At 40.2% G+C, this 25400-nt stretch overlaps 1 protein-coding gene across 19 annotated transcripts in view; it reads left to right on the top strand.

Annotated features, from left to right (window-relative positions):
• SKAP1 (src kinase associated phosphoprotein 1) overlaps positions 1-25400 on the top strand; it is a 331562-nt gene that overhangs the window by 25886 nt on the left and 280276 nt on the right. For 2 of the 19 annotated variants that reach the window (XM_008012995.3, XM_008012997.3), the window contains exon 1: positions 297-400. The exons of 12 other annotated variants lie outside the window; for them this stretch is intronic. In XM_008012995.3, coding sequence (XP_008011186.2) covers positions 316-400 — 85 coding nt within the window. In that variant the 5' untranslated portion in view covers positions 297-315. Of the gene's footprint in view, positions 1-295; positions 401-2050; positions 2263-19360; positions 19562-25400 lie in introns of those variants that run through there. 5 more of the 19 variants (XM_073005387.1, XM_008012998.3, XM_037993383.2 and 2 more) reach the window with 4 other exon arrangements.

Below are 25400 nucleotides of genomic sequence, written 5' to 3'. Positions count from 1 at the left end.
TTACAGGTGCGCACCACCATGCCCAGCTAATTTTTGTATTTTTAGTAGAGATGCGGTTTCACCATATTGGTCAGGCTGGCCTCAAACTCCTGACCTCGTGATCTGCCTGCCTCGGCCTCCCAAAGTGCTGGGATTACAGGCATGAGCCACCAGGCCCAGCCACCCATTGCTATACTTTCTCAGGGCAGGAAGGAGGAGGAGCAGGAGCCAGATACCCCAGAGAGACTCACGCCAGCCTCTGTCCCCTCACCCCAATTTACTGCAGCTTGTAGGTGGGTCATGTGACACTGAAACCAATGTACCACTCCTTTTCAGATGGCAGAATGCACTGTACTCCTTAAAGGATCACACCTCATCCTTGAGGCTGTATCTCTGGATGGGAAACAGTACAAGGAGGCAGGTACTTACACCACTCATCCTTCTCAACGATTTCTTTTTACTGCTCTTGCCCCATCTCCTAGGTTGAGTCCATCATTATTCCCCTTATAGCTGTTGTAAAAACCATTTTACCCACTTTCCTTGTGTCTTTTCTTACCACTCCTAATCTTTTCTACATATTCTGTAGGTTGAGTCTGAGAATAGAAACGCCACTTTTTACTAAGAAGGAAATCAGCAGAGGTGGAGATGTGTGAGGCCACATACTATACCGGAGCTCCGGTTAGGTCACTCCCAATCTCAAAAATTGTCAATGGCCCCCCAGTGCCCACTCAAATTAAGTTCAACTTTCCTATTCTGACTTTCAATTCCCTTAACAGTAGAGCTGCAGTTTATCTTGACAACCATAGTCTTCCTACAACATCCAGTAAAAGAGGGCTACTAACTAGTCCTCAAGCTGGTAAGGGCTCTTCTTTCTTTACTCTGGTCCTTCCACCTGGAAAGTCCTCCTGCCCCTTCAAAGTCTGGTGTGTTTTTCAGAGCCCATCTCAAACACCACATGCACCTTTAAACACTCACAAGCATACTGGCACTTCCTTTTTTTTTTTTTTCTTTTTTAAGAGACAGGGTCTTGCTCTGTTGCCCAGGCTGCAGTACACTAGGGTGATCATAGTTGGCTGTAACCTCAGACTCCTGTGCTCAAGCGATTCTCCTGCCTCAGCCTCCCAAAGTGCTGTGATTACAGGTGTGAGTCACAATGCCTGGCCTCTTCCCTCCTTTTCTTGTATTCAACTCCCTTCTTTTATCAACCGTAGCACTTTATACCTTTTTCATGGCAGTGGACCTATTGTACTTTAAAAAAACCTCTTTATTTTGAGAGAATTGTAGATTCACAGAGAGTTTAAGAAATAATAATAAGAAGACGAAATAATAATAGAGGAACTCCGTCTACCTTTACCCAGTTTCCCCCAAGGGTAACATCTGGTAATATTACAGTACCATGTTACAACCAGGAGACTGACACCAAGTGTCCCTTGAATGAGACTCTGTGATTTTGTCCTTCACTTTCCTCCCTTCCGCAACTCTTGGAGGGAAAGGGCTCTGTTCTCCTCTCCCTCAGCTTTCTCCCTGAGTTACGCCTTACTTTCCTCAGGGCCTTTCCAGCCTGAGGAAGAACAGCACAGTTCGGTTTCCTGTGTCCCTTGCTGCCACGCTGCCGCGATTCTCCCAAATGTTGGTGTCCTTATATTGCTTATTGGGAATTAATGATTTCCTTTCAACGTTGTGGCTTCCCTAAGAGCGAAGTTTTGCCCTCTTTTCTGGGGATGGAGATGTGAACTGGACAGGCAATTGAGGGGTGCTATGCTTGACGGGAATTGGATTCTGCCTCTCGGCACCCTACTTCAGGCACCCCGCGGTCTTTCAAATCTGCCACCGTGAGTTCATCTGTTCGGTGCTTAGGATGGAGTCTTCAAAGCCGTGGGTCCTTTGAGCCTTTTGAAGTCTTCTGTTTTGGTGGGTGCTGGAGGGGCGCACCTTTGGCCTCGCATGGTGCGGTGCTTCTGGCATCCCCAATCCTTCTACCGCGGGGCCCGGGCGTGAGCGCCACGTGCGCCCACGCCCCACGCCCCTTCCCAGGTCCCCGCCCGTCGCCCGCGCCACTTCCTGAAGCGCCCCGGGACCCACGGCCCCGCCCCGCGGCCAGGCTGGGCGGGCGGCGACCGCGGCTGAGGTACAGGTGCCTCGCGGCGCAGCCGGGTCGCCTTCCAGCCAGTCTGCCTCGCGACCAGGGCCCGCGCCCCCTCCCGCCTCGCACACCGGCCTCTCTCCCGCCCAGCCAAATGCAGGCCGCCGCCCTCCCTGAGGAGATCCGTTGGCTCCTGGAAGGTAACGCCCTGGCGCAGGCCCCCTTAAGTGCTGAGCCGAAGGCAGAAAGGCGACTCCAGGCCTCCCACGGCCAGGCTTTCTTTTCAGCTTCCTCACTCACCTCCTTCTAGAACCTTAAGGCTTCTAGAGGCCTCAGCTCCCCAGAGCCATCTTTCCATCCTCTCACCTCAGGGCCCCTTTCACTCCCGGGAGTCCCACATCTTCCTTTTCCTTGAGGCACCTCCAGGCCTCCACTTCACCTCCCCGGCTTCTGAAGTCCTCAGGCCAGGTTCTTGGTCTCCCATGCCACCTTGCCTGGTCTTCGACCTGTCCCTTTCTCCGAAGAACTGCATCTGTAGGGTTTCCCGTCCCCCTCCTTCCCCAGACACGATCCTCACCTCTCACAGAAGACCCCAAACCTTCCTGCTTAGAGGTCCGCGAGGCTCTCCAGGGGGCTGCGAGGGGCTCATGGGATCCCCATGGGCCAAGGCCAGGTGGTTGACGTGAGTTTTTGTCAGTGCGAAAACCCCAGCCCTCCCTTTATCACCCTGCGGACGTCTAGGGGGTCTCACCCACCCCAAGGCAGGCTCATTCTCAGTATGGGATTTCCTCCTTTTCTAGAAGTGCCCCCATTGTGGTGTGTTCACCTTCCGACTACAGTGTCTAAGCCATGGTTTAAAGAGTTCCGGCCATCCCCATCAACACTCAGCACACACTGCCGACACTCCAAAGAGATGTCTCAGAGACGTTGCTAAACGGCAGTTTCATCTGCTGGGTTTCATGGTGAAAGTCACTTTTACTTGCTTTCCTGTAACTAACCTTCCAGATTGGACAGAGGCCTGGAATCTGCAGTTGCATAATGGTTCCAGGAGAAAACTATTCAGAATTAAGCCTTTTGGCATCTAAGTTGACATATTTGACACATATTTAACAGATGGCCTGCTTTGGGCAGGTCATACTTTTGGCAAGCAGTATTTTTTTTTTTCAGTTTCTCTCAATTTAATTGGTTTTATATCTCCATTACCTTGTTATCTCGGTATAAATGCCTCCTAATCAAATATTTGGCAAGTCCTTTTGGTCTCTGTTGGTAGCACTGTTTCCATTCTGGATTGCTTCTATGTAAAAGCTGTCAACTAGATATTTCTTTTGAGGTGAGGTTTCCAAAATCTATTTTACTTATGATCAGAATAAATCTAAATTTTGGGGGTAGAAAACTATTTGCAGGGTAAAAAAGCATTATCTAAGTGTCTAAGAAGAAGCAATCCAGCCTTTCCCTCTGTTGTTGGTTTAATATTAGGCTTGTGAAGGAAGGCTGTAATTGTCTTTGGTTTCTAGGAGAGAAGGAACTGTGGCGAAAAGTTTAACTCTGCCCTTGCATTGAAAGATATAAAGTGGTTCTTTTTATTGGTATCTGTCATTTGATGAGAGGAAACCTATTTTATAAGCTTGTTAAACTATACTTCAGTTTTGTGTCTAGCCTTGGTAGAAAATTCCTTTTTATTTTCAGAGGCTTGCAATGAAATCCATTCCTTCAGCATTTTTGATGTGCAGTTCTTTATTGTTCAAAACTGACACTTTGGTAAACAACTCATTTCTGCACCTGCCACCTTCCTTTAGCTTAGATTATTTTCTTGTTAGCTGACTGTTTTTAATTGAAGTCTTCAGATCTCCTTCTAAAGCAGAACCTTTGTTTGCTGACAAGTAGAGCAGGGTATGAATGGAGATTAATTGCATGTCACATACTTCTGTATCAAGCTTGCTGTGTCTTAACAATCTCTGTTGGTGCTCAGGTCTTTAAAATATATGGAGGAGTCTGAAACCAAATTATAAGGAGCTTCGTTGGTTAATGTATTTCTTTAAGGCTTTTTTTTTTTTAAGTTTGCAATTAGAACTTGAACTGAAGTAGAGAAAAAAATGTAGTGTGATTCATCCAGTGATTCTAATGAAAAATGTTTGAAGAATATGTTTTTGAAAGGTTCCTGTAATAATAATAGCAACATATTGGTTACAAGTTTTATTTCTTGGCCGGGCGTGGTGGCTCAAGCCTGTAATCCCAGCACTTTGGGAGGCCGAGACGGGCGGATCACGAGGTCAGGAGATCGAGACCATCCTGGCTAACACAGTGAAACCCCGTCTCTACTAAAAAATACAAAAAACTAGCCGGGCGAGGTGGCGGGCGCCTGTAGTCCCAGCTACTTGGGAGGCTGAGGCAGGAGAATGGCATAAACCCGGGAGGCGGAGTTTGCAGTGAGCTGAGATCCGGCCACTGCACTCCAGCACGGGCGACAGACCAAGACTCCGTCTCAAAAAAAAAACAAAAAAAAAAAACAAGTTTTATTTCTTATGGAACATAGTCCCTGGTGTAGACCGGGAGCATTATTCATTGTGTTACAAATAATCTGTCGATATTAGAAGCCCACAATGGTCATCAATTTGTTGTTTGTTGCTATTTGTCTCCCCCACCACACACTTTTTAAGGGTAACTGTTGACAGTTAGAAAAAATGGAGGTCCTGATCTCTATATAGTCACTCTGTGGGAGGGAGTCACAGGATGTGAGGGCTGCAACTCTAGTGCTGCCACATGGCTGTGGGGGTGGAATTTCCATAATGAATTACTACTTTCATAAACCAAGGCATAAGCATTTGCACAGTGATTTAACACTGGACATCACAGCTATAACTTAAGCATTTATTTATTTATAACTACACAAGCATAAATGACAGGGGCATTTTTTGACATAATGTGTGTGCTTTTAAGAATAAAATATGTAAAGCATTGTGAATGGTTGATAACAAAATTTTACATAATGAAGAAGAGAACAGAAATTCTCAAGGCCTAAAATTAATTTTGTTTAAATATAAAATTTGAAACATTTGGAAATGTTTCATTTGACCTAGAAACCTCACTTCTAAAAATCTGTGACTGAAGTTAAAGGACATGAAGTAGTATATGCATGAAGATCTATCCTAAATGTTAATGAGTTGGGAGACTCACGGTGATGGTTGAATGAATTATGGGACATTTGTCTTATGGAATACTTCACAACCCCTAAAAAGGTATTCTGTGGATCTATATATAGGCTTGGAAAGTGTCCATGGCATATTTTTAAGACTAGAAGGCAAAATGCATGATAGTACATGTAATATCCCATTTTTGCTTGAAAACCAAAAGACAAAACCAGAAAAGCCACATATGCTATAAATGTTTGTGTAAGCCTAGGAAGAAGTGAAAAAGAATATATACCAGACTGGTAACATTGGCTTCCTTGGGAGAAGAGTGAGAGTTTGGACAAGGGGAGGTTATTAATTCTTATTTCATACATCTTTGGGTTGTTTGAATTGTGACAATGACCGTGTATTACTTTTGTAAATAGGAAAAAATAAGTAGTAAGGATATTTAAAAGAAAAAGGAACAAAAGACAAATAGAAACTCAGAGAGGTCAGAGTGCTAACGGACCATTAACTATGCTTATGGTCATGTTTTTCTCTTTTTAGCCCTGAGGGGTATGGAAGGTGGAGAAATTAAAAACAAAAAATGTTATCTTGGATTTTTGGCAAATATCAAAACAGTGTGAGACTTCTAGAGTAACTCAGGAAATAGCTTCTTTAGATAGACTCTGTCAAGCTCTCATATAGAAATAGTAACTAGTACCCTATCAACAAATAAGTACTTCATAGATAAGTAAAATGAAGGGTGCTTTCTGCTTTATTGAAAGAGGAGGAAATATTCAGGTCTGTTTTCAAATAATAGAGCTTCAGATGTAGAAGTTATCTTTTTGTTTTTGTTTTGTGATAACCACGCTGAAAACAAAAACAATGAAGTACTGGCAGTTTGCATAATCTTTGCTCCACAGATATAAACATAATCAGTCTCTTCTTCCTGGTCTTTCTAGCCCCGCTTTTGAAGTCAGAAGCAAAAGAGATGAGTATGAAGGAGGTGGAATAGACATTTCTTTGGTTTGTAGTTTGTCCTGTGTGATGGAATGGGGGCTACTGATATTACCCTGATAGCTGATAGGTCCCAACTGCCTATATGGCACTAAATCCTGCCAAGAATATGAATTTAAGCCAAAATAACATCAACAACCTGGCTGCATGTAGTAGCAATTGCTGCGTTAATGTTGATTCTGATACGCCTATAGTTATTTATTTTTAAACTTCCTTGTAAAGAAGCAGTCATTAATCATTTCCTTCCAGATTGTTCTCCAGACCTGTATTGGTCGATGCAGCCAACCATAAAATCTGTTTCAGTATAGTAAAATTCCAACTATGGTGAATTCGCAGTAATGAGTTGCTCTGGATAGCTGAGGAGATTCTCTTTAAGCACTCTTACCTTTTTATTATAAACATTTGTGATGAAGTTTTTCCTCAAATCCATTAGGAACTTTTCTTCTTTAGCCAACCAGTCTACGGCTATCTTCAAATGAACCTCTTTAGAGCACTCTTAACTCAAAGTTGTTATAGTGAATATCTATTATCATACTTTATGGAAATTTATTGTTTAGGATGTTTGGCCATAGTTGCCCCTGAACTGCTTTGTAGGTGTCTGAGTCTGCTTTATATTTTTATTTTCATTATTTTTTTCCTGCTGTTAGGCCAAGGCCTATCACTTTGCACCCCTGTCTGTATGTCTACATTCCCAGTGCTTCTGGAACATTAGATAACCACGTTAGTTGGAATTGAGATATATGTAAAAGAAGTTACAAAGGGCTTTCTTGATGAACAAAGTACCCACACCTTTAAATGTGAGATTTGTAAGATGTATTTGGCTGCTCAGAATCTTTTTGCTTAATTTTTGAAACTGGATTGTCTTCCAGATAGGTGAGGCTACCGCTCAGTTGAATTCTGAAAAGCGAGATATGACTATAGTTCTATTCCTTTTTTATATTAAAATTTTCTGATTACAGAAGTAATAATGCTCATTATAGAAAATATAGAAAACACGCAATAGGATATGGTTACTCAGAATCAATAATTGTTAAATTTCCATGTATTTTAATCAGTGTTTATTATATGTATATACTTTAAAAGTTGGGACATATTTGTGCACAGGTTTGTATACTGATTTTTTGTACTTACAATTTTTCACTTGTTATTGTCTCCTGAGGGTTTTCTTTACTTTTTGAGACGGAGTCACACTCTGTTGCTCAGGCTGGAGTTCAGTGGCGCAATCTCGGTTCACCACAACCTCCGACTCCCGGGTTCGAGTGATTCTCCTGCCTCAGCCTCCCGAGTAGCTGGAACTACAGGTGCGCACCACCGTGACCGGCTAATTTTTATATTTTTAGTAGAGACGGGTTTCACTATGTTGGCCAGGATGGTCTTGATCTCTTGACCTCGTGATCTGCCCACCTCGGCCTCCCAGAGTGCTGGGATTACAGGCATGAGTCACCATGCCTGGCCTTTCCTGAGGGTTTTCTTAGATCACTGCTGTGCTCTGGATGTTTGTGACTTGCCAAAATTTTTATGTTGAAATCTAACTACAAATGTGATGGTATTAGCCTTTGGGAGGTGATTAATGCCCTCATAAAAGAGGTCCCAGAGAACTGCCTTACTCCTTCTGCTATGTGAGGACACAGTTAGAAGGTGCTATCTATGAACCAAAAAGCAGGCCCTCAGCAGACACTGAATCTGCCAGTGATCTGGACTTTCCAGTTTCCCACTGTGAGAAAAAAATTTCTGTTGTTTATAAGCTACCTAGTTTGTAGTATTTTGTTATAGCAGCCCAAATGGAATAAGACAATCATTAAGTGGATTTTTTTTTCCTTCAAGTTATATATCCTATTTTTATTCCACAAATAGTTTTACCCTAATGTCTTAAAATAGAAATCAGGCCAGGCATGGTGGCTCATGCCTATAGTTCCAACCCTTTGAGAGGCCGAGATGGGAGGATCACTTGAGCCCAGAAGGTTGAGGCTGCAGTGAGGTAAGACTGCACCACTGTAGTCCAGCCTGGGTAATGTAGTGAGATCCTGTCTCAAAAAACGAACAAACAAGAATGTTTTCCCTGCTTAACTTGTTCATTTCTTACTTTTGGTACCATGAATTTTTCATCCTCGAACTCTATTTTATCTCTTAGATATTAAGACTGTGCTGTTGACCATAATAGCCACTAGCCACATGTGGCTATTTCAATTTAAATTATTAACTAAAATTAAATACAACACAAAAAGTTAGTTCCTCAGTTATGCTAGTGACATTTCAGCTGCTTAGTAGTCACAGCAGCTACTGCAGTGGACAGTGTGTAAAGTCCTGGTAGTTGATGATCTAGAATATAGTGCTGAGTGAATTTCTTAGGAAGGGTACTTTGATGATAGGGTACCTCTGTAGGTCCAAGAATGTGTCTCCCTTATTTCATATAAACTTAGCTGTAGGCATGAAGTTCTGGGGTCACACTTTTCCCCTTTCTTCAACCTCCCCCCAACTCAGCCTGTAAAAGTTGTGCCATTATCTTTTGGCCTTCAGTTTTGTGAAGGAGAGGTCTGATGCCAGCCTGGTATATTTCATTTATAATCCACTCCTCCCAGCTGGGGGTGTATAGAATATTTTTCTTTGCTCTCAAAAATGTCACTAGTTAGTATCAAGGTCTTACTCAGACTTTTTAATACTTTTTTTTGTTGTTCAGTAGCATGCCAGGAAGGCCTTTTAATAATTTTGCCTGGTATGTAGTGAACCCTCTTGATCTGTGGACTCAGGTCTCCCTTTGAGTTGGGAAAGTTTTCTTCTATTATGCTTCTGCTCCATCTGTTTTATTCTGTCATACTTGGCTTTATAGCATACATATATTGGATTCCTGATAAGCTCTCTCTGTTTCATCTTTTTTACTGTCTCATCTGTCATGGCTTTCATTATGGTTTTAAATTCAACATTTATTTATTTTTTAAAAAGTTGCCATGTATTCTTTCCTCATTATTCATTGTCTCATTTTCATTACATCTATAAAGTGCTGATTTGTACATTTAATGACTTTTTGGATGTTGCTGAGAATTAGAAATTTTCTAAACATTTTTGTTCTTTAATAATAAATCTGCTTCAGAAGTAGGCATTTTCTTTAGTTCTTCAGGTGATCTTTTCTTTTTGAACATTAATGTTTTCTCATAGGTCCTGTATATTTTCTCTGTGTGCAATTTGCCTAGATTCAAATTCTAACTCTTCCACTTTCTAACTACCATTTACTCACTAAATAGACCGTGGGTCTCAGTTTCTTGATCTGTAACGTTGAAATAATAATGGCACCTATCTGTAGTATTGAGATAATAGTGGTACCTATCTTACAGAATTTATATGAAGAATAAAGGAATGAATATTTGAAAAGAATTTAGAACAGTATCTGGTATGTACTAAACACCATATAAATGTCTGATAAATAAAATTAAATTTTTTTTCACTTGAGCTATCCAGTTGACCTCTTTTGTTTGTTTGTTTTGGCAACTGCCTTTCCACAGGAAAACTCCCAGGCATGGTCTTTTGCTTATATTGGTGGCCCATCCCTGTTTTTATCCTTTTTCTCCATTACAGGAGGCTTTTTTTTTTTGAGATGGAGTCTCACTCTGTTGCTAGGCTGGAGTGCAGTGGTGCGATCTCGGCTCACTGCAAGCTCTGCCTCCTGGGTTCAAGCGATTCTCCTGCCTCACCCTCCCGAGTAGCTGGACTAAAGGCGCGCACCACCAAGCCCAGCTAATTTTTGTATTTTCAGTAGAGACGGGGTTTCACCTTGTTGGCCAGGATGGTTTTGATCTCTTGACCTCGTGATCTGCCTGCCTCAGCCTCCCAAAGTGCTGGGATTACAGGTGTGAGCCACCACGTACAGCCTGGCTTTTAGGAATTCTTTCAAAATCTCCATTTCTTTCCTTCAGAGTCTAGTGATCATTTTGATGAGAAACTTTATGGAGGAAGGAGAGAGAAAATTAGCTTCATTGCTTTTGTTCTCTGAATTTTCTATATTCTTATAGATTCCCAGGCATATAATTTTTCTACCCTGATGTTTCAGTTGAAATTTTGTTTTGTCACAAAGGGATTCTCTGAGGTGGCACTTGAAGCTTTACCTAGTCTGTTTGTGTATGACTGAGCATATCGGGAAAGATATGTGTTCCTTACCTTGTTATAGAACACCTTGTTTTGTGGCTGGGCATGGTGGTTTGTACCTGTAATCCCAGCACTTTGGGAGGCCAAGGTGGGTGGATCACCTGAGGTTAGGAGTTCGAGACCAGCCTGGCCAACATGGTGAAGCCCCATCTCTACTAAAAAATACAAAAAATTATCCAGGTGTGGTGGCAGGTGCCTGTAATCCCAGCTACTCAGGAGGCTGAGGCAGGAGAATCACTTGAACCTGGGAGGCAGAGGTTGCAGTGAGCCTTCCGCCTCGTGCCATTGCACTCCAGCCTGGGTAACAGAGCAAAATTCGTCTCAAAAAAAAAAAAAAAAAAAATTCTATTTTGTGTGTCTAGAACTAGTATTTTTGCATTAATTCCCAGTTTTTTTTTTAAAAAAAGATCTATTCTCCTTCTCCCTTTTGTTTGCTAAAATTTAAAAAAATGTGGTAGAGATATTCAAACTTCATTCTGATTATCATCTAGTGTTAGATGGGCTGCCTAGCTCTTTTGAACTAGGTAAGAGCTGCTCCCCATGGAAGTTCACAGCTCTCCTCAGGATCAGGGTGATTCTCAAAGAACATGCATTGTCAAGGTCAGCTTTCCTTCCAGGCTCCCCTGCTGCTGTGCATGCTGTCTGTCCTGGGTTGTGTAGGCCCAAACCAGTGGTTGCCAAGAGGGGTGATTTTGACCCTGGGGGCTTTTGGCAACATTTGGAGACATTTTGGTTGTCACAGCTTGGGAGGGTGCTCCTGGCATCTAGTGGGTAGGAGCTAAGGATGCTGCTAAACTCCCTACAATACACAGGACAGTCCCTCCACAATAAAGAATCATCCAGCCCAAATTGTCAATAGTGCTGAGGTTGAGAAGCCCTGGCTTAGATGTATTTTCCTTCTCAATTTCCACAAAAGCCTATTCACATAAAGTCCCTATGAGTATAGAAAACATCACTGAGAATCAGGGGGTGCCAGGAGCGGGAGGAGGGGTTTACATTGCAGTCATGCAAATGATTTGAGCTTTAGGCATTCCTATTCCTAAATACCCTTCTGCCACCCCAGTTATCAGGGTATATCCTCTATTCTTTCACTTGATTTAGTTCCCAGCCTTATGCCTTCTCATTGTCGCTTTCTTTCTTTATCCTATCTGAAGTAAAAAATACATATATTTTTTTCCCTGCCACATGAAAAGGCAGTTTAACTATCTGTATAGTTGTTTAGGTTCCCACCGATAGCCACACACAGCAAAACAAGTTATTTTCCCAAACAATGACAGTTCTTTCCCTAGCAGGAACTGTAGTACCAGTTATTAAGATAATATTTTTACCTAATTTCATAAGTATAATACTTAAACAGTTTTTAATCATTTTAAATATAGGAAAAATAAGGTATCAAGTTTTACCACCATCTGAGAATCTTAACATATTGACATAACTATCATAGATCTAATTTTTTCATGTTATAAGCCATTACACCCTACAGAAATCCTATAATTTCTGCTACATTTATTCATATTTATTTCCCCTGTGTTTCCGAGTTCATTGCTTGCTTTTCCAGATTGTCAGTGCTGCATTATAGGTTAGGTGATTATAACAGATGGATTTTCAGGTTTGGAGTCTTTGAGTTCCACTGCTTAATTTTACTACCCAGCATTTACATGGAAGATAGGACAGATCTGAGCTCGGAAATAGAGTGGTCTTACCATCCAGATAGCAAGTCTTCCTCAAGGCTTTTGGCTGTAATAAAATCATTTGTGAATTATTTAAATTCTCATTTACGGTCTCCTCCTAACATTGTTGACATTCTAATATGAGTATGTTATGGGAAAATAAAGTTGTTATTCAAATAAGAGAAACTTTACTAAAATATATCCAATGGCACATATTTGTACTTAGTTTAACCAATATTGTAGTAGCTGGAATTAATTAAGGTACTATATATTATAAATCTAGTATGAGAAATATGCTGGAGTGCATAGGTAGCTACAGAAAACATCTATTCACTGCATTTTAATAAACCTTCTTAAATTACACTTCTTTAAAAATAACTTTTCTGGCCAGGCATGGTGGCTCACTCCTGCAATCCCAGCACTTTGGGAGGCTGAGGTGGGTGGATCACCCGAGGTGAGGAGTTCAAGACCAGCCTGGCCAACATGGTGAAACCTCATCTGTACTAAAAATAGAAAAATTAGCTGGGTGTGGTGGCGCATGCCTGTAATCACAGCTACTCTGGAGGCTGACGCATGAGAATTGCTTGAACCCGGGAGTTGGAGGTTGCGCTGAGCCAAGATAGTACCACTGCACTCCAGCCTGGCTGGCAGAGCAAAACACTGTTTTGGGGGGGAAAAAAAAGGCCCCCCAAATTCTTTTCTTTCTCATAACTTTTTGTATGAGCCCTTTTATCCATTCACCCATCTATTAGGTTGGTGCAAAAATTGAGGGTTTTGCCATTATTTTTAAAAAATTGCAAAATCTGCAGTTACTTTTGCAACAACCTAGTGTTTCTTTCTCCCCCTCTCCCTCCCCCTCTCTTCTTTTCTTCCTCTCTTCCTCCCTCCCTTCCTTCCATTTTTCTCCCTTTCTTCTTAGTACTTTAGGTATGACTTATATACCACTTAAGTGTTAAAACTGGTTGACTTAAACATATATATACACCTATGAGACCACTCCCCAGATGAAGATACCTTATCAGTATACACCCACACCACCCTCCATCTCCCTAGAAAGTTTCCTTTCCAGTCAGTATTCCCTCCCAGAGCTAATCACTGTTCTGACTTCTATCATAATGCAATCAGTATGTACTTTTTTGTATCTGTTGTCCACATAATATTTTTGAAATGTATCCATGTGATTGTGTGTATTGGTTTGTTCCTTTTTGCTAAATAGTATTCCATTGTATGACTATTCCACAATTTGTTTATCCATTCTTATGCTGATAGACAATGAGTTGTTTTCAGTGTTTGACTATCATGAATACAGCTGCTATGAGCATTCTTGTATAACTTGTGAACATAAGCACTCATTTATCTTGGATAAATATATCTAGGAGTGGAATTACTAGGTCATAGGGTAGTTGTATGTTAAACTCCAAATACTTTTCTCAGGTGATTATACCCATTTTCCATTCCCACCAGCAGTATATGGGAGTTCCTGTTGCTCCATATCCTTACCAACACTTGGTATTGCAGTCTTTTTATTTTTAGACATTCTGGTTGATGTCATGGTCCCTGTATATTTTAAATTATGAAAATAACTGATAGATATATTTTTATTGTAGAATATTTGCACAACATAGAAGTATATAGAATATTTGGCGGAGTGGTTGTTTTTTGGTTTTTTTTTAGAGACAAGGTCTCACTCTGTTGTCCAGGCTGGAGCACAGTGGCACGATTACAGCTCACTGCAGCCTTAATCGTCCAGGCTCAAGTGATTCTCCCACCTCAACCTCATGAATAGTTGGGACAATAGGCATATGCCACCATGCCCAGCCAATTATTTTTATTTTTAGTAGAGACGAGAGTCTTGCTGTGTTGCCCAGGCTGGTCTTAAACTCCTGAGCTCAAGCAATCCTTTCTCTCCCAAAATGCTGGGATTACAGGTGTGAGCCACTGCACCCACCCTGGGTTTTTTTTTTTTAATTTTTTTTTTTACCAATCAATCTATCCATCTATCTATGTGTATATATATTTAAACTGCTACACAGTATTTAACAGTTTATTTAGCAATTATCCTATTGATGGATGTTTAAGGTTATTTCCAAATATTTTATACATCCACAGTGCTGTAGAAAACATCTTTATCTGTGCATCTTAGTGTACATATGCATACTTTTTTTTTTTTGTTTTGTTTTGTTTTTTTTTTGAGGCAAAGTCTCGCTTTGTCACCCAGGCTGTAGTGGAATGGCACAATCTCGGCTCACTGCAACCTCCGCCTCCTGGGTTCAAGTGATTCTCATGCCTCGACCTCCTGAGTAGCTGGAATTACAGGCGCGCACCACCACTCCTGGCTAATTTTTGTATTTTTAGTAGAGACAGGGTTTCATCATGTTGCCCAGGCTGGTCTTGAACTCCTGACCTCAGGTAATCCTCCTGCCTCGGCTTCCCAAAGTGCTGGGATTACAGGCGTGAGCTACTGCGCTCGGCCATATGAAGATGTTTCTATAGAATATATTCTTAGACTCTCAAATAAAGATTGCAAAAGTGTTAATCCTGGATTTCTAGGCTGGCTGCTAGTTAAAACTTGATCTAAAGTACTCTCATTGTTTTAGTTTCCGGTTTTTGTTTTCTCTGTGTTGTGAGTATATAGATATTTTCATTTTTCCTCCACAGGAAGTAGAAGGAAAATTAAAAATATAAACACTATACATTTCTTAGGTCATGGGGCAAACACTGTTAGCAGGTCGAACCTAGCCACAACCAGAACATGCCTACGACTTTTCTATTGTAATGCTAACAACTTCCTGCAAACAAAACAAAGCTGGTAGGTATTAGGTGTGGTTTTAGCTTGCCAACATGTTTTCCTTCTTGGCAAAAGGTAAAAAGTATAAGCCTTAATGATGACGTTTTTCAGGTCAAAAGTTTTAGGTAAGTTTAAAACATGTTCTAGACAAATTGAAAGTCATTTTTCCCCACTATGGTACTTTTATATAATTGATGTGAAAATAGACAAGGCAAGGTTTCCATGAAGGTTTCAATTAATAGGACAGGAAAATTAAACACTGAAGTCTTAGAGGTTTGATTTTAGTGATATATTTAAGAGTGACTGCAGAAATCCTAATGGTCTGATAACTTCAGTGTACCTGTGACAAGGAATTGGGAATTATTATTTTTGTTTCTATCAGCAGCTGTCAATGAGACTTTATCCAAGTGGGATTACCGACTAGGTTGCTTTCTTCCATAAAATAGCAATATGTAACTTAAAGAGATACTTGTGACATTTAATTAAATGTATAGAATACTCAGATACCCTAGAATGAAATATGGTTTTCTACTGTTTCCAAGGTGGAGATTGTTTTGGGGGGCAGGCGTGGTTGGCTAGACATGACAAGGTGGTTAGGCATAGCCCATTATTTTTGGAAAGATTGTCTTACTGTTAGTAGTTCACTCATGGAAGTCCTGGGGATGACACAAACAGATTTTTACTCCCTGCCCACCACCACCAGTACAAGGAGAGCCCTGGATGGGCCCCTGGGAGTCCCTCCTTCCCTTGTTCTCCTTTCCTCTTTTCCTCCACAAACCCAACAAACCTTTTCTATCTCTCTACCCTTTTCCACCCAGGGTCCCATCTCCATCCCAGAGGGTGATGTCTGGTCTTTTAGGTTTTAACTGTTTCAGAGTATTCAGAGTGAAGCATCTGCAAGATAAAGGAAACATTTTCCTTATAACTAGAAAAAAATACAAGTATCATTGAAAATTTAAGAGAAGATGAGGCTGAAATAGCATCCTGCTCCTAGAATTTTAAAAAAGTCAATACATAGATTATTTTCCAATGTTCACTTAGATGTTTTCTTATAGAAGCAATGTTTTTGTGGGAAAAAGGACCATGTTTTTAGGCTGATTTGCAGGCCAACCTATTTTTTAAAAACTGCTTTTCAAGTATTATACCTAGAGAAGAGGAGTATAGACAATATTTTGATGGGGGCCCACCTTCCAACTTGGGCTTCTGAAAACTCCTTCTCTGCTGAATATCTCCCTCTTCTACTTGCTTCCTCTTTGTTAATTGGGGGAGTGCACTCTTCATCCCCCTCCTCTCCAACTAACTCCAATCTCTGATGGTGGTACTTGTGACTGGAGAATGACTCCAATGAGCAGGGCTGGGCAGGAGTGAGGACCTGATGGGAGCCAGGTTGGGGTTCTGAGGGTTAGGGAAGAGACCATCTAAGGAAACAGAATGAGGGCAGGAATGGGGCCCTACCTAGGGAGGAGGTGAGAACCAGTGGAAGGACCCAAAGGGAAGGAAGAACAGAATTTCTTCTTGTGTCTCTCTCTTCTTTCCCTCTCCTGCACTCCCATCTCCAGCTCTATCTTTCTGTTGAGAGTATGACTGCCAACCAACAGGCTTAGAGGGCTATGAAAAGAGGAGAAGGGTTAGGGGATGGGATGAGGGATGATGGCAGAAGTATGCAGGGGGCTGATGAAGTAAAAAGAGAATAAAATCACCAACAAAGGGAGAGAATGGACATTTCTGTGATTATGCCCAGTGAGGACAAGCATTCACATTTGAAGAGTATTTGCCAGTACTTGAGACCTTTTTTTTTTTTTTTTTTTTTTTTTTGCCAAAGGGTGGTGCTAACTGTTTTCCCCATAGACAAAAACCTCAACTATTTTCTTGAGTGTAATGCTAGAATAGGCGGAAATTTATGCCATTTTTCTTTTTGGAAATGTGAGTTCTGCTTTAGTAGTTCAAATACTTTTACGAAATTTCCCCTCTAGGAACACTTTGATTGGTATTTGGTTGGTGGAGTTGTTTTCAACAGCATTTGGCCATTCATCCTGCCTCCAAATAAAAGGTTGATTGAAGTGAACTTTTGAGTTTTAGAAACATATATCAACAAAAACCCTTGCAATTGTTAGGGAACCCAGACAAGTACTTTTTGCTTTTAGTGTACTAGGAGCATTACTTAGAAAACACAGGAGGCAACCTTAATCTTTTAGTAGTTTGAAAAATATGACCCATAAGATGTCATTCTCCTCTAAATAAACAAAAGAGCAGCTTTGTGAATGTACAAGATCAGAGAATTTGGGAGAATGTAAGAAACTTTCACCAGTCTACAAAACCTAGTGCTCTTGGGTGCGTCCTGCCAAGTCGGAATCTTTTCAGCTGGCCTTCAAATTCTACAGTGGTTTTTTGCTGGGGTGTGATAATCATATCATGCATCTAGTGTTGCAAATACACTGTCTTCCCTTGTCCTTCAGTCATCTTTTCCTGTTTGCTTTCCCTGCCCTGATGTGCTGGCATAGATGTCTACAAGCTACCTAGAAGCTGAGAGAGTTTTCATTTTAGGGCAGCTATGAATTATAACAAAGATGGATTGTTGTCAGAGCTGTGTTTACCTTTTAAATATGCCTCTTCAAATGATTTTATATTACTTTTAGTACAAAATACCGTATATTGCTACAAGCTTGCCCTCCGTATTAGTCTTTCACCACCCTCCACCTGACCTCTGTGTTCTGCCCTTCAATTTGAAATTTTTTGTCTCTCCACCTAAACTGTGATCTCTCACCTCTGGACCTCTGCACATGATGTTCCAATGCCTGGGCCATTCTTTTCCTCATCTCACCAACTTCCCACCTTTCCCCCAATATACATTCTCGGCCTGCTAATTTTGGGGGTGAAAGATGAGTTTCAGGTGAAAGATGAGTTCTCTGAGAGGCCTTCCGTGATTTACCTTCCCCTCTAGACTAGGTACCTCTACCATGGGCCTGTATACCCGTCACTTCCTTGTTGTCACAATTTATTCTAATTGTCTATTTAAGTCTATATTCTTTGCTAGACTGTAAACTCTTAGTTAAGGTAGAGATTAGATCTTTTCTGTTTACTTTTTATGCTTAGCCTGTGATAAGCACTCAATAAATATTTCTTGAAGAATAAATGCATTTAGACAATGTGGCATTGTTTATGGTTGTTTTTGATTTTGCCTTTTCTCTTTGGTCTGAGGACATTTACACCATGAGGTATTGTTCACTCTCTAATTGAGGGTAACTGTGGGAAGACTCTGTAGCATCAGGTCCTACACAGAGTGAATGCTGCGATGTCAGAAGCATCTGGAGAACGTTCTTATGCAGTTAGTGGTGCTTTTCACACTGGGTGTTACACTTACAGGAAGCCCAAGGCATTTAGATGTGACTGCACATAATGTTTATATTAGAAGAGCTCTTGTTTGTGAAAGGTTGATCACTTCATAGAAAACCCACCAGATAGAATAGTGACCTTGGTTAAATAAAGGAGGTAATATATTGAGAGATCTTTTAAAATCTCTTCCCTGTTCAGTGGTGAGTAGTCTGTTCTGAGCAGGGTTGCCCAGGTCTCTCTGGGTTATGGGTTGTAATCACTGTGAGTGGCATCATCTTTTACATTGAAGAGCAAATATATATATACACACACATATATATATTTGCTTATATATGTGTGTATATATATTTTTATTAATTAATTTATTTATTTATTTATTGAGACAGAGTTTTGCTCTTGTTGCCTAGGCTGGAGTGCAATGGCGCGCTCTTGGCTCACTGCAACCTCCACCTCCCAGGTTCAAGCAGTTCTCCTGCCTTAGCCTTTCGAGTAGCTGGGATTACAGGCATGTACCACCATGCCCGGCTAATTTTGTATTTTTAGTAGAGATGGGGTTTCTCCATGTTGGTCAGGCTGGTCTCAAACTCCCAACTTCAGGTGATCCACCCACCTCAGCCTCCCAAAGTGCTGGGATTACAGGCGTGAGCCACCACGCGCGGCCCTGAAGAGCAAATGTTTTATATACTGGTCTGAAGTTTCCTTTCCTAGGTCTTCATCAAGTTTTGGTATCAGGGTTATATTGGCTTCCTAAAATGAATTGGAAAGCATATATAATACTAGAGATATGATCTCTCATGCAGACCTTGCTTTTAACTTCTTGATGTTTTGGTTATATGCTTATTCATCTAGTAAGGTTGTAGGTGTATTTTTAGAGCAGATTTAAAAAAAAAAAACTGGATGAGACAGATGGAAGAAGTTATCTTTGTGACCTTTTATTCTCCTGAGTAGTGCAGGTGAAGAAACAAGTACTTAAATTAACATGTGACCTCCTAAAGTGTTTTGAAAGGAAGTTTTAAAAAATTAATATGGAGTAAACTTGAAAAGTAAAATCATAATAAAAACAACTTGTCCTTAGTGACATCATTGGGGGATAATTATATCATGTTAATTATTTTTTAACAATTTTAATATGCACAACTATAATTACATAGGCTATTTTACTTATAATTTAGTAAGGATATTTGTCAGTTATTACTCAAGAAAACTGGAGGAAAGTGAATTTAGTAAGGAGAGTTGATGTTCAAAATTATATATATGTATAGTATTAATCATCTACAGGAATAAAGTATATACTTTAACACTCCACCTCCTGTAGGATCTTCTTTATTCCCCACTCGCTCTCTGACCATGGGGCTTCCTTTCCTTTTTCACAACTACTTGAGCTGAACCCACTACTGCTGAGTGAAATGAAGATGAGGACCAAAAATTAAAGTCTATCCAATTTGTGAGTAATATTACTTCATGCTTTCATAATGGTTTTTATTTTACTTATTTTTTCTGATTTCAAAAAAGATATATTTAGAACATTTAGAAATATAGAGAATATAAAGAAGATGATGAAAACGGCAGCAATTCACTACCCAGAGATGGCCGTTGTTAATATTCTGGTATTTATCACAGCGCCTGACTGGCACATAGGAAGGACTCAGTAAAGATCACATTAACGAATGAATTGAACCCTATCTTTTTTTATTTGCAAAACATTAAGATTATACCATACGCCACTTTTTAAATTAATAGGCTTTATATTTTTAGAACAGTTACAGATTTATAGAAAAATTAAACAGATAGTACAGAGTTCCCCTATTCCTCCTCTCCCCTCCAGTTTCTCTTATTGTTAGCATTTCACATTAGTATTGTACTTCTGTTACACTTAATGAACCAGTACAGATAAATTCTTTTTTTTTTTTTTTTTTTTTTTTGAGACAGAGTCTTGCTCTGTCACCCAGGCTGGAGTGCAGTGGCCGGATCTCAGCTCACTGCAAGCTCCGCCTCCCAGGTTTACGCCATTCTCCTGCCTCAGCCTCCGGAGTAGCTGGGACTACAGGCACCTACCACCTCGCCCGGCTAGTTTTTTGTATTTTTTAGTAGAGACGGGGTTTCACCGGGTTAGCCAGGATGGTCTCGATCTCCTGACCTCGTGATCCGCCCATCTCGGCCTCCCAAAGTGCTGGGATTACAGGTTTGAGCCACCGCGCCCGGCCTCAGATAAATTCTTAACTAAAATCCACATTTTATTCAGTTTTCTTTAGCTTTTGCCTAATGTTCTTTTTCTGTTCCAGGATCCCATCCAGAATACCTCATTTAATTTAGGCTTCTTGGGCTCCTCTTGCTGTAACAGTTTCCCAGACCTTTCTTGTTTTTGATGACCTTGACAGTTTCGAAGAGTACTGGTGAGGTATATTGTAGAATGTCCCTATATTAAAATTTGTCTGGTATTTTTTCTCATAACTAGACTGGGGTTATGGGTCTTGAGGAGGAAGATCACAGAGGAAAAGTGCCATTTTCGTTCTATCATGTCAAGTGTACATGCTATCATCATGATTAAGACTGTTAATGTTGACTTTGATCACCTGGCCGATATGATGTTTGTCAGGTTTCTCTATTGTAAGATGATTTCTTATTCATCCTTTCCATACTCTTTGGAAGAAAGTTACTATGTGCACCCCACACTTAAGGAGTGGGAGTTATGCTCCCCCCACTTCAGAGTGGAGTAGTACATAAATTATTTGAAATTCTTCTGCACGGGAGATTCATCTCTTGTCTCCCATTTATTTATTTGTTTGTTTATTTATTTGAGATGGAGTCTGGCTCTGTCGTCCAGGCTGGTATGCAGTGGTGTGATGTCTACTCACTGCAACCTCTGCCTCTGGGTTCAGGCAATTCTCCTGCCTCAGCCTCTCGAGTATCTGGGATTACAGGTATGCACCAGCACACCCAGTGAATTTTTGTATTTTTAGTGGAGATGGGGTTTTGCCATGTTGGCTGCACTGGTCCCGAACTCCTGACCTCAAGTGATCTGCCCGTCTCAGCTTCCCAAAGTACTGGGATTACAGGTGCAAGCCACTGTGCCTGGCCTCACTTATTTATTTATTCAACCATTTATTGATATAAGTATGGAATCATGCATACTTATTTTATACTTTGGGTTATAATCCAATATTATTTTATTTTGTTGTGGAAATTGATCCAGTTTTGGCCACTAGGAGCTCTTTCAGTTGGTTCCTGTGCCCCTTTCTTTCTTTCTTTTGAAACAGAGTCTCGGTCTGTCGCTCTGTTGCCCAGGTTGAAGTGCAGTGGCGTGATCTTGGCTCACTGCAACCTCCACCTCCCAGGTTCAAGCGATTCTTGTGCATCAGCCTCCCAAGTAGCTGGGATTACAGGCGCCTGCCACCACACCCCACTAATTTTTATATTTTTAGTAGAGACCAGGTTTCGCCATGTAGGCCAGGCTGGTTTTGAACTCCTGACCTCAGGTGATCTGCCCACCTTGGCCTCCCAAAGTGCTGGGATTACAGGCATGAGCCACTACACTCGACCTCCTGCACCCCTTTTGATGCATCCCATCAGTGTCTGTGTGCTTGTGTGTGTGTGTGTTTTCAGCACTTCCTTACTTTCTGACACTACAAGATGCTTTAGGCTCATCTTATATATTTCCTGCCCCAGTCCTAGAATCAGCCATTTTCTAAGGAGCCTAGGTTCCTTTTATTGAAGATTGGTACTAGAAATCAAGATGTTTGTGCTAGGTATGCTCCTTGTTACTGTGACGTCATTTCTTTTAGGTCCTCTTAGCTGACAAAGCAAGGAAATACATGTGTATATATTAATAATAACCTGAGTTATATGTTTCTCTATATAACCAACTGTATCTATGTAAAGTGAAACATGGGCCCTTACTGATGTCTCCAATTCTAATTCATTACCACATGGATCATTCTAGACTCTTCTTCTTGCTATTCTTTCTACTTGTTTCCCTCCTTTCCACTCCAACAGTGAGAAACCTGGCACCCACCATTCACCATCCATTTACTTAATTGTTCAATTACAGTAAACATGTATAGCAGTATAAGAATTGTTAACCCATACACCCGTGGCAAACAACTTTATTGACTAGAGTTCAGTATTTATGTTCTGTTCCTTTTGCCTTTAGTCTTACAAACTCTGCTCATTTCCAAAGCTACTTAGGTCAGCACCTTTTCCCCTTCCCCTTAAGTGAATTTATTTCTTAGATTTATAATACAGTTAGATTACATTGTTACAGTTTACATTCTTTCTTGAAATCTCCTAATCTCCTAAATGATTTCTTGAAATTTGCAGGCATTAAGGCTCACTCTGTGTTTTAAAGTTCTATAGGTTTCAACAAATGCATGATGTCATGTATCTGCCATTATAGTATCATACGGTATAATTTCACCACCCTAAAAATCCCCTGTGCCTCACCTGTTTATCCCTCGCCCACTCTTGAACTCTATCTTTTTCTAGCTTGAGAGTTCATTTCTGGTTTTTTTTTTTTTTTGAGACAGGATCTTGCTCTATAACCCAGGCTAGAGTGCAGTGGCACAATCTCGGCTCACTGCAACCTACGCCTCCCTGTTCAAGCGATTCTCCCACCTCAGCCTCCCTAGTAGCTGGGACTACAGGTGCGCACCACCATGCCCAGATAATTCTTTTTTGTATTTTTGGTAGAGACAGGGTTTTACCATGCTGCCCAGGCTGGTCTCGAACTCCTGGGCTCAAGTGATTTGCCCACCTTGGCCTCCCAAAGTGCTGGAATTACAGGCGTGAGCCACCATACCCAGCCGAGAGTTCATTTCTTTTTAATGCTGAATAATATTCCAGTGTATGGATGTGTCACAGTCTGTTTATCTATTCACCTATTGAGGGACATTTTGGTTGCTTCCACTCTTTGGCAATTATGAAAAAAGGTGTTATAAACATTCACTTGCAGATTTTTGTGTGGACATAAATTTTTAGCTTAATTGGATAAATACTTAAGAGCATGACTGCTGGATCTTATGGTAAGACTATCTTGGTTGTACCACTTGCTAGGTGTGTAACCTGGGAGCAAGTTTCTTTACCCAGAAAATGGAACAGTAGTATCTACCTCATAGGTAGCCCAGCCTATCCTGATGTGACATGATCTGATGTATATATTAGGGAAGATTTTATTTTAAAAAGATTGATCGCTTAGTGGAAAACCCATCAGATTGATGGGGAGCTTGGTTAAATAGAGAGGTGACTTATCGAGGGAACTTGTTAAGTCTCTTTGCTGTTCAGTAGTGAGTAGTGAAGTACAGCAGTGAAGTTGCTCAGGCACCTGCAGATCACATTCACTGTGAGTAGCAACATCTTCTAAATTGAAGGGCAAATGTATTATATATTGGTCTACAGTTTCTTTCCTTAGTATCTTAATCATAAAGTTTTGGCATTGGGGAATACTTCTGTTTTACTACAGTTTTGTCACTAGTAGATATAAATACCATTAGATGACATTTTTCCCATTTATCAGGAAATTTTTTAGATTTTTTAACCTATTAAAGAAATATACAATGAATCAATAGTATTGAAACATCTTTACATTCCCAGTATAAGCTTTATATTAATATTTTAATGTATTACTAAGTTTGACTTATTAGTATTTTATATAGGATTTTTGTCTCTCTACTAACCTTAAACTGATTGCTTTCTGTGCTTTTAGAACTAGGATTATGCTAGCTTTTACCAAATATTTGAACTTTTCCTCTTTTTATATGCTCTGGGATACTTTATACAGAATGAGAATTATTTATTACTCAAAGGTTTGAAAGACATGTATAAAACTATCTAAACTTAAAATTAATAAATAAAAAACATTTTGGCAACTTTCTTTCCCCCTGCTTATTAGCTTATTCAGAATTCAGGTTTTTTATTTCTCAATTTAGTTTTAGAAATTTATATTTTTCTCAGCAACTTTTCATTGAGATTTTCAAATTTATTTGCCTGGTATTTTATTTTGTTTACATGGCACTTTATTTTTCACAATAGCTTTTTAAAGGGATAAAATGATTCTCGTTATCACAAGTACAAAGAAAAAAAGTAAAAGAACTTGAACTCTTACCACTTTTGTAAAGTATTTCATGATCTTTCTAAAAATTTTATTTGTTTTTGCTCCTTTTCATTCTGCCTAATTTTTGTATATTTGTGCTTTCTCTCCTTTTTTCTTGATTGCATTTACTAATGGTTTATCATTTACTGGATTTCCCCCATCTCTGAAAAATTCCAGCTGTTACACTTATGTAACATTTATATGTTCCTCCCCTGCCTTTTTTTTTTTTTTTTTTTTTTTTTTTTTTTGAGACAAAGTCTCACTCTATTGCCCATGCTGGAGTGCGATGGCACGATCTCAGCTCGCTGAAGCCTTCATCTCCTGGGCTCAAGCAATCCTTCTACCTCAGCCTCCAAAGTAGCTGGGACTACAGACATGCGCCACCATGCCTGGCTAATTTTTGTATTTTTCTGTGGAGTTTCATCATGTTGCCCAGGCTGGTCTCGAATCCCTGGGTTCAAGCAATTTACCCGCCTGGACCTCCCAAAGTGTTGGGATTATAGGCGTGAGCCACTGCACCTGGCCTTTCCCCCCATTTTTAAGGCTTATGATTTTTACCCACTAAGTTGTACAATGGAACTCTTAAAAAAATAAAACCTTATGTGAAATCCTGGCATATAAAAGCCAAGCACTTGTGATTACATCAAAGGGGAGTGAGGAGAAGGGAATTCCCACTTTGTCTTTCTTATCAGAGGCTTGTGAATCCAGAGAGCACTGTTAGAAACCATTGTTCTGATATACTAATTTCTGTTTTTATCTTTATTGTTTCCTTCCTCCTTTTTCCCATAGACTTGTTTTATTGCTCTGTTCTAAATTCTCGAGTTTGGTGTTTATTGCATTTACTTTCGTTCTTTCTTATTTAACATTGAAAATATTTAAATCTACGAATTTGTCACTCCATGATGCTGGTCATATCTTATAACATGTTATATAGGCTGTTTTCTCCTAAGTGGTAATTATAATTTTTTAGTTTCTCTTTGACTCATAATATATGTAGGAGTATGTGTTTTTAATGTTTAAGTGTAGAGAGGTTTGTTTACTCTTTTTGATATCAAGTTCTGGTTTTATTTCATTGTGGTAATAAAATAAGATCTTTCTAGGCCAAACACGGTGGCTCATGCCTGCAGCACTTTAGGAGCTGAGGCAGGAGGATCTCTTGAGCCCAGGAGTTCGAGGCTAGCCTGGGCAACATGGTGAA

The sequence above is a fragment of the Chlorocebus sabaeus genome, chromosome 16 (genome assembly GCF_047675955.1).
Source record: "Chlorocebus sabaeus isolate Y175 chromosome 16, mChlSab1.0.hap1, whole genome shotgun sequence".
Taxonomy (NCBI): domain Eukaryota; kingdom Metazoa; phylum Chordata; class Mammalia; order Primates; family Cercopithecidae; genus Chlorocebus; species Chlorocebus sabaeus.
The sequence above is the reverse complement of the archived record's forward strand: the minus strand, read 5'-3'. Positions and strand labels throughout refer to the sequence as shown.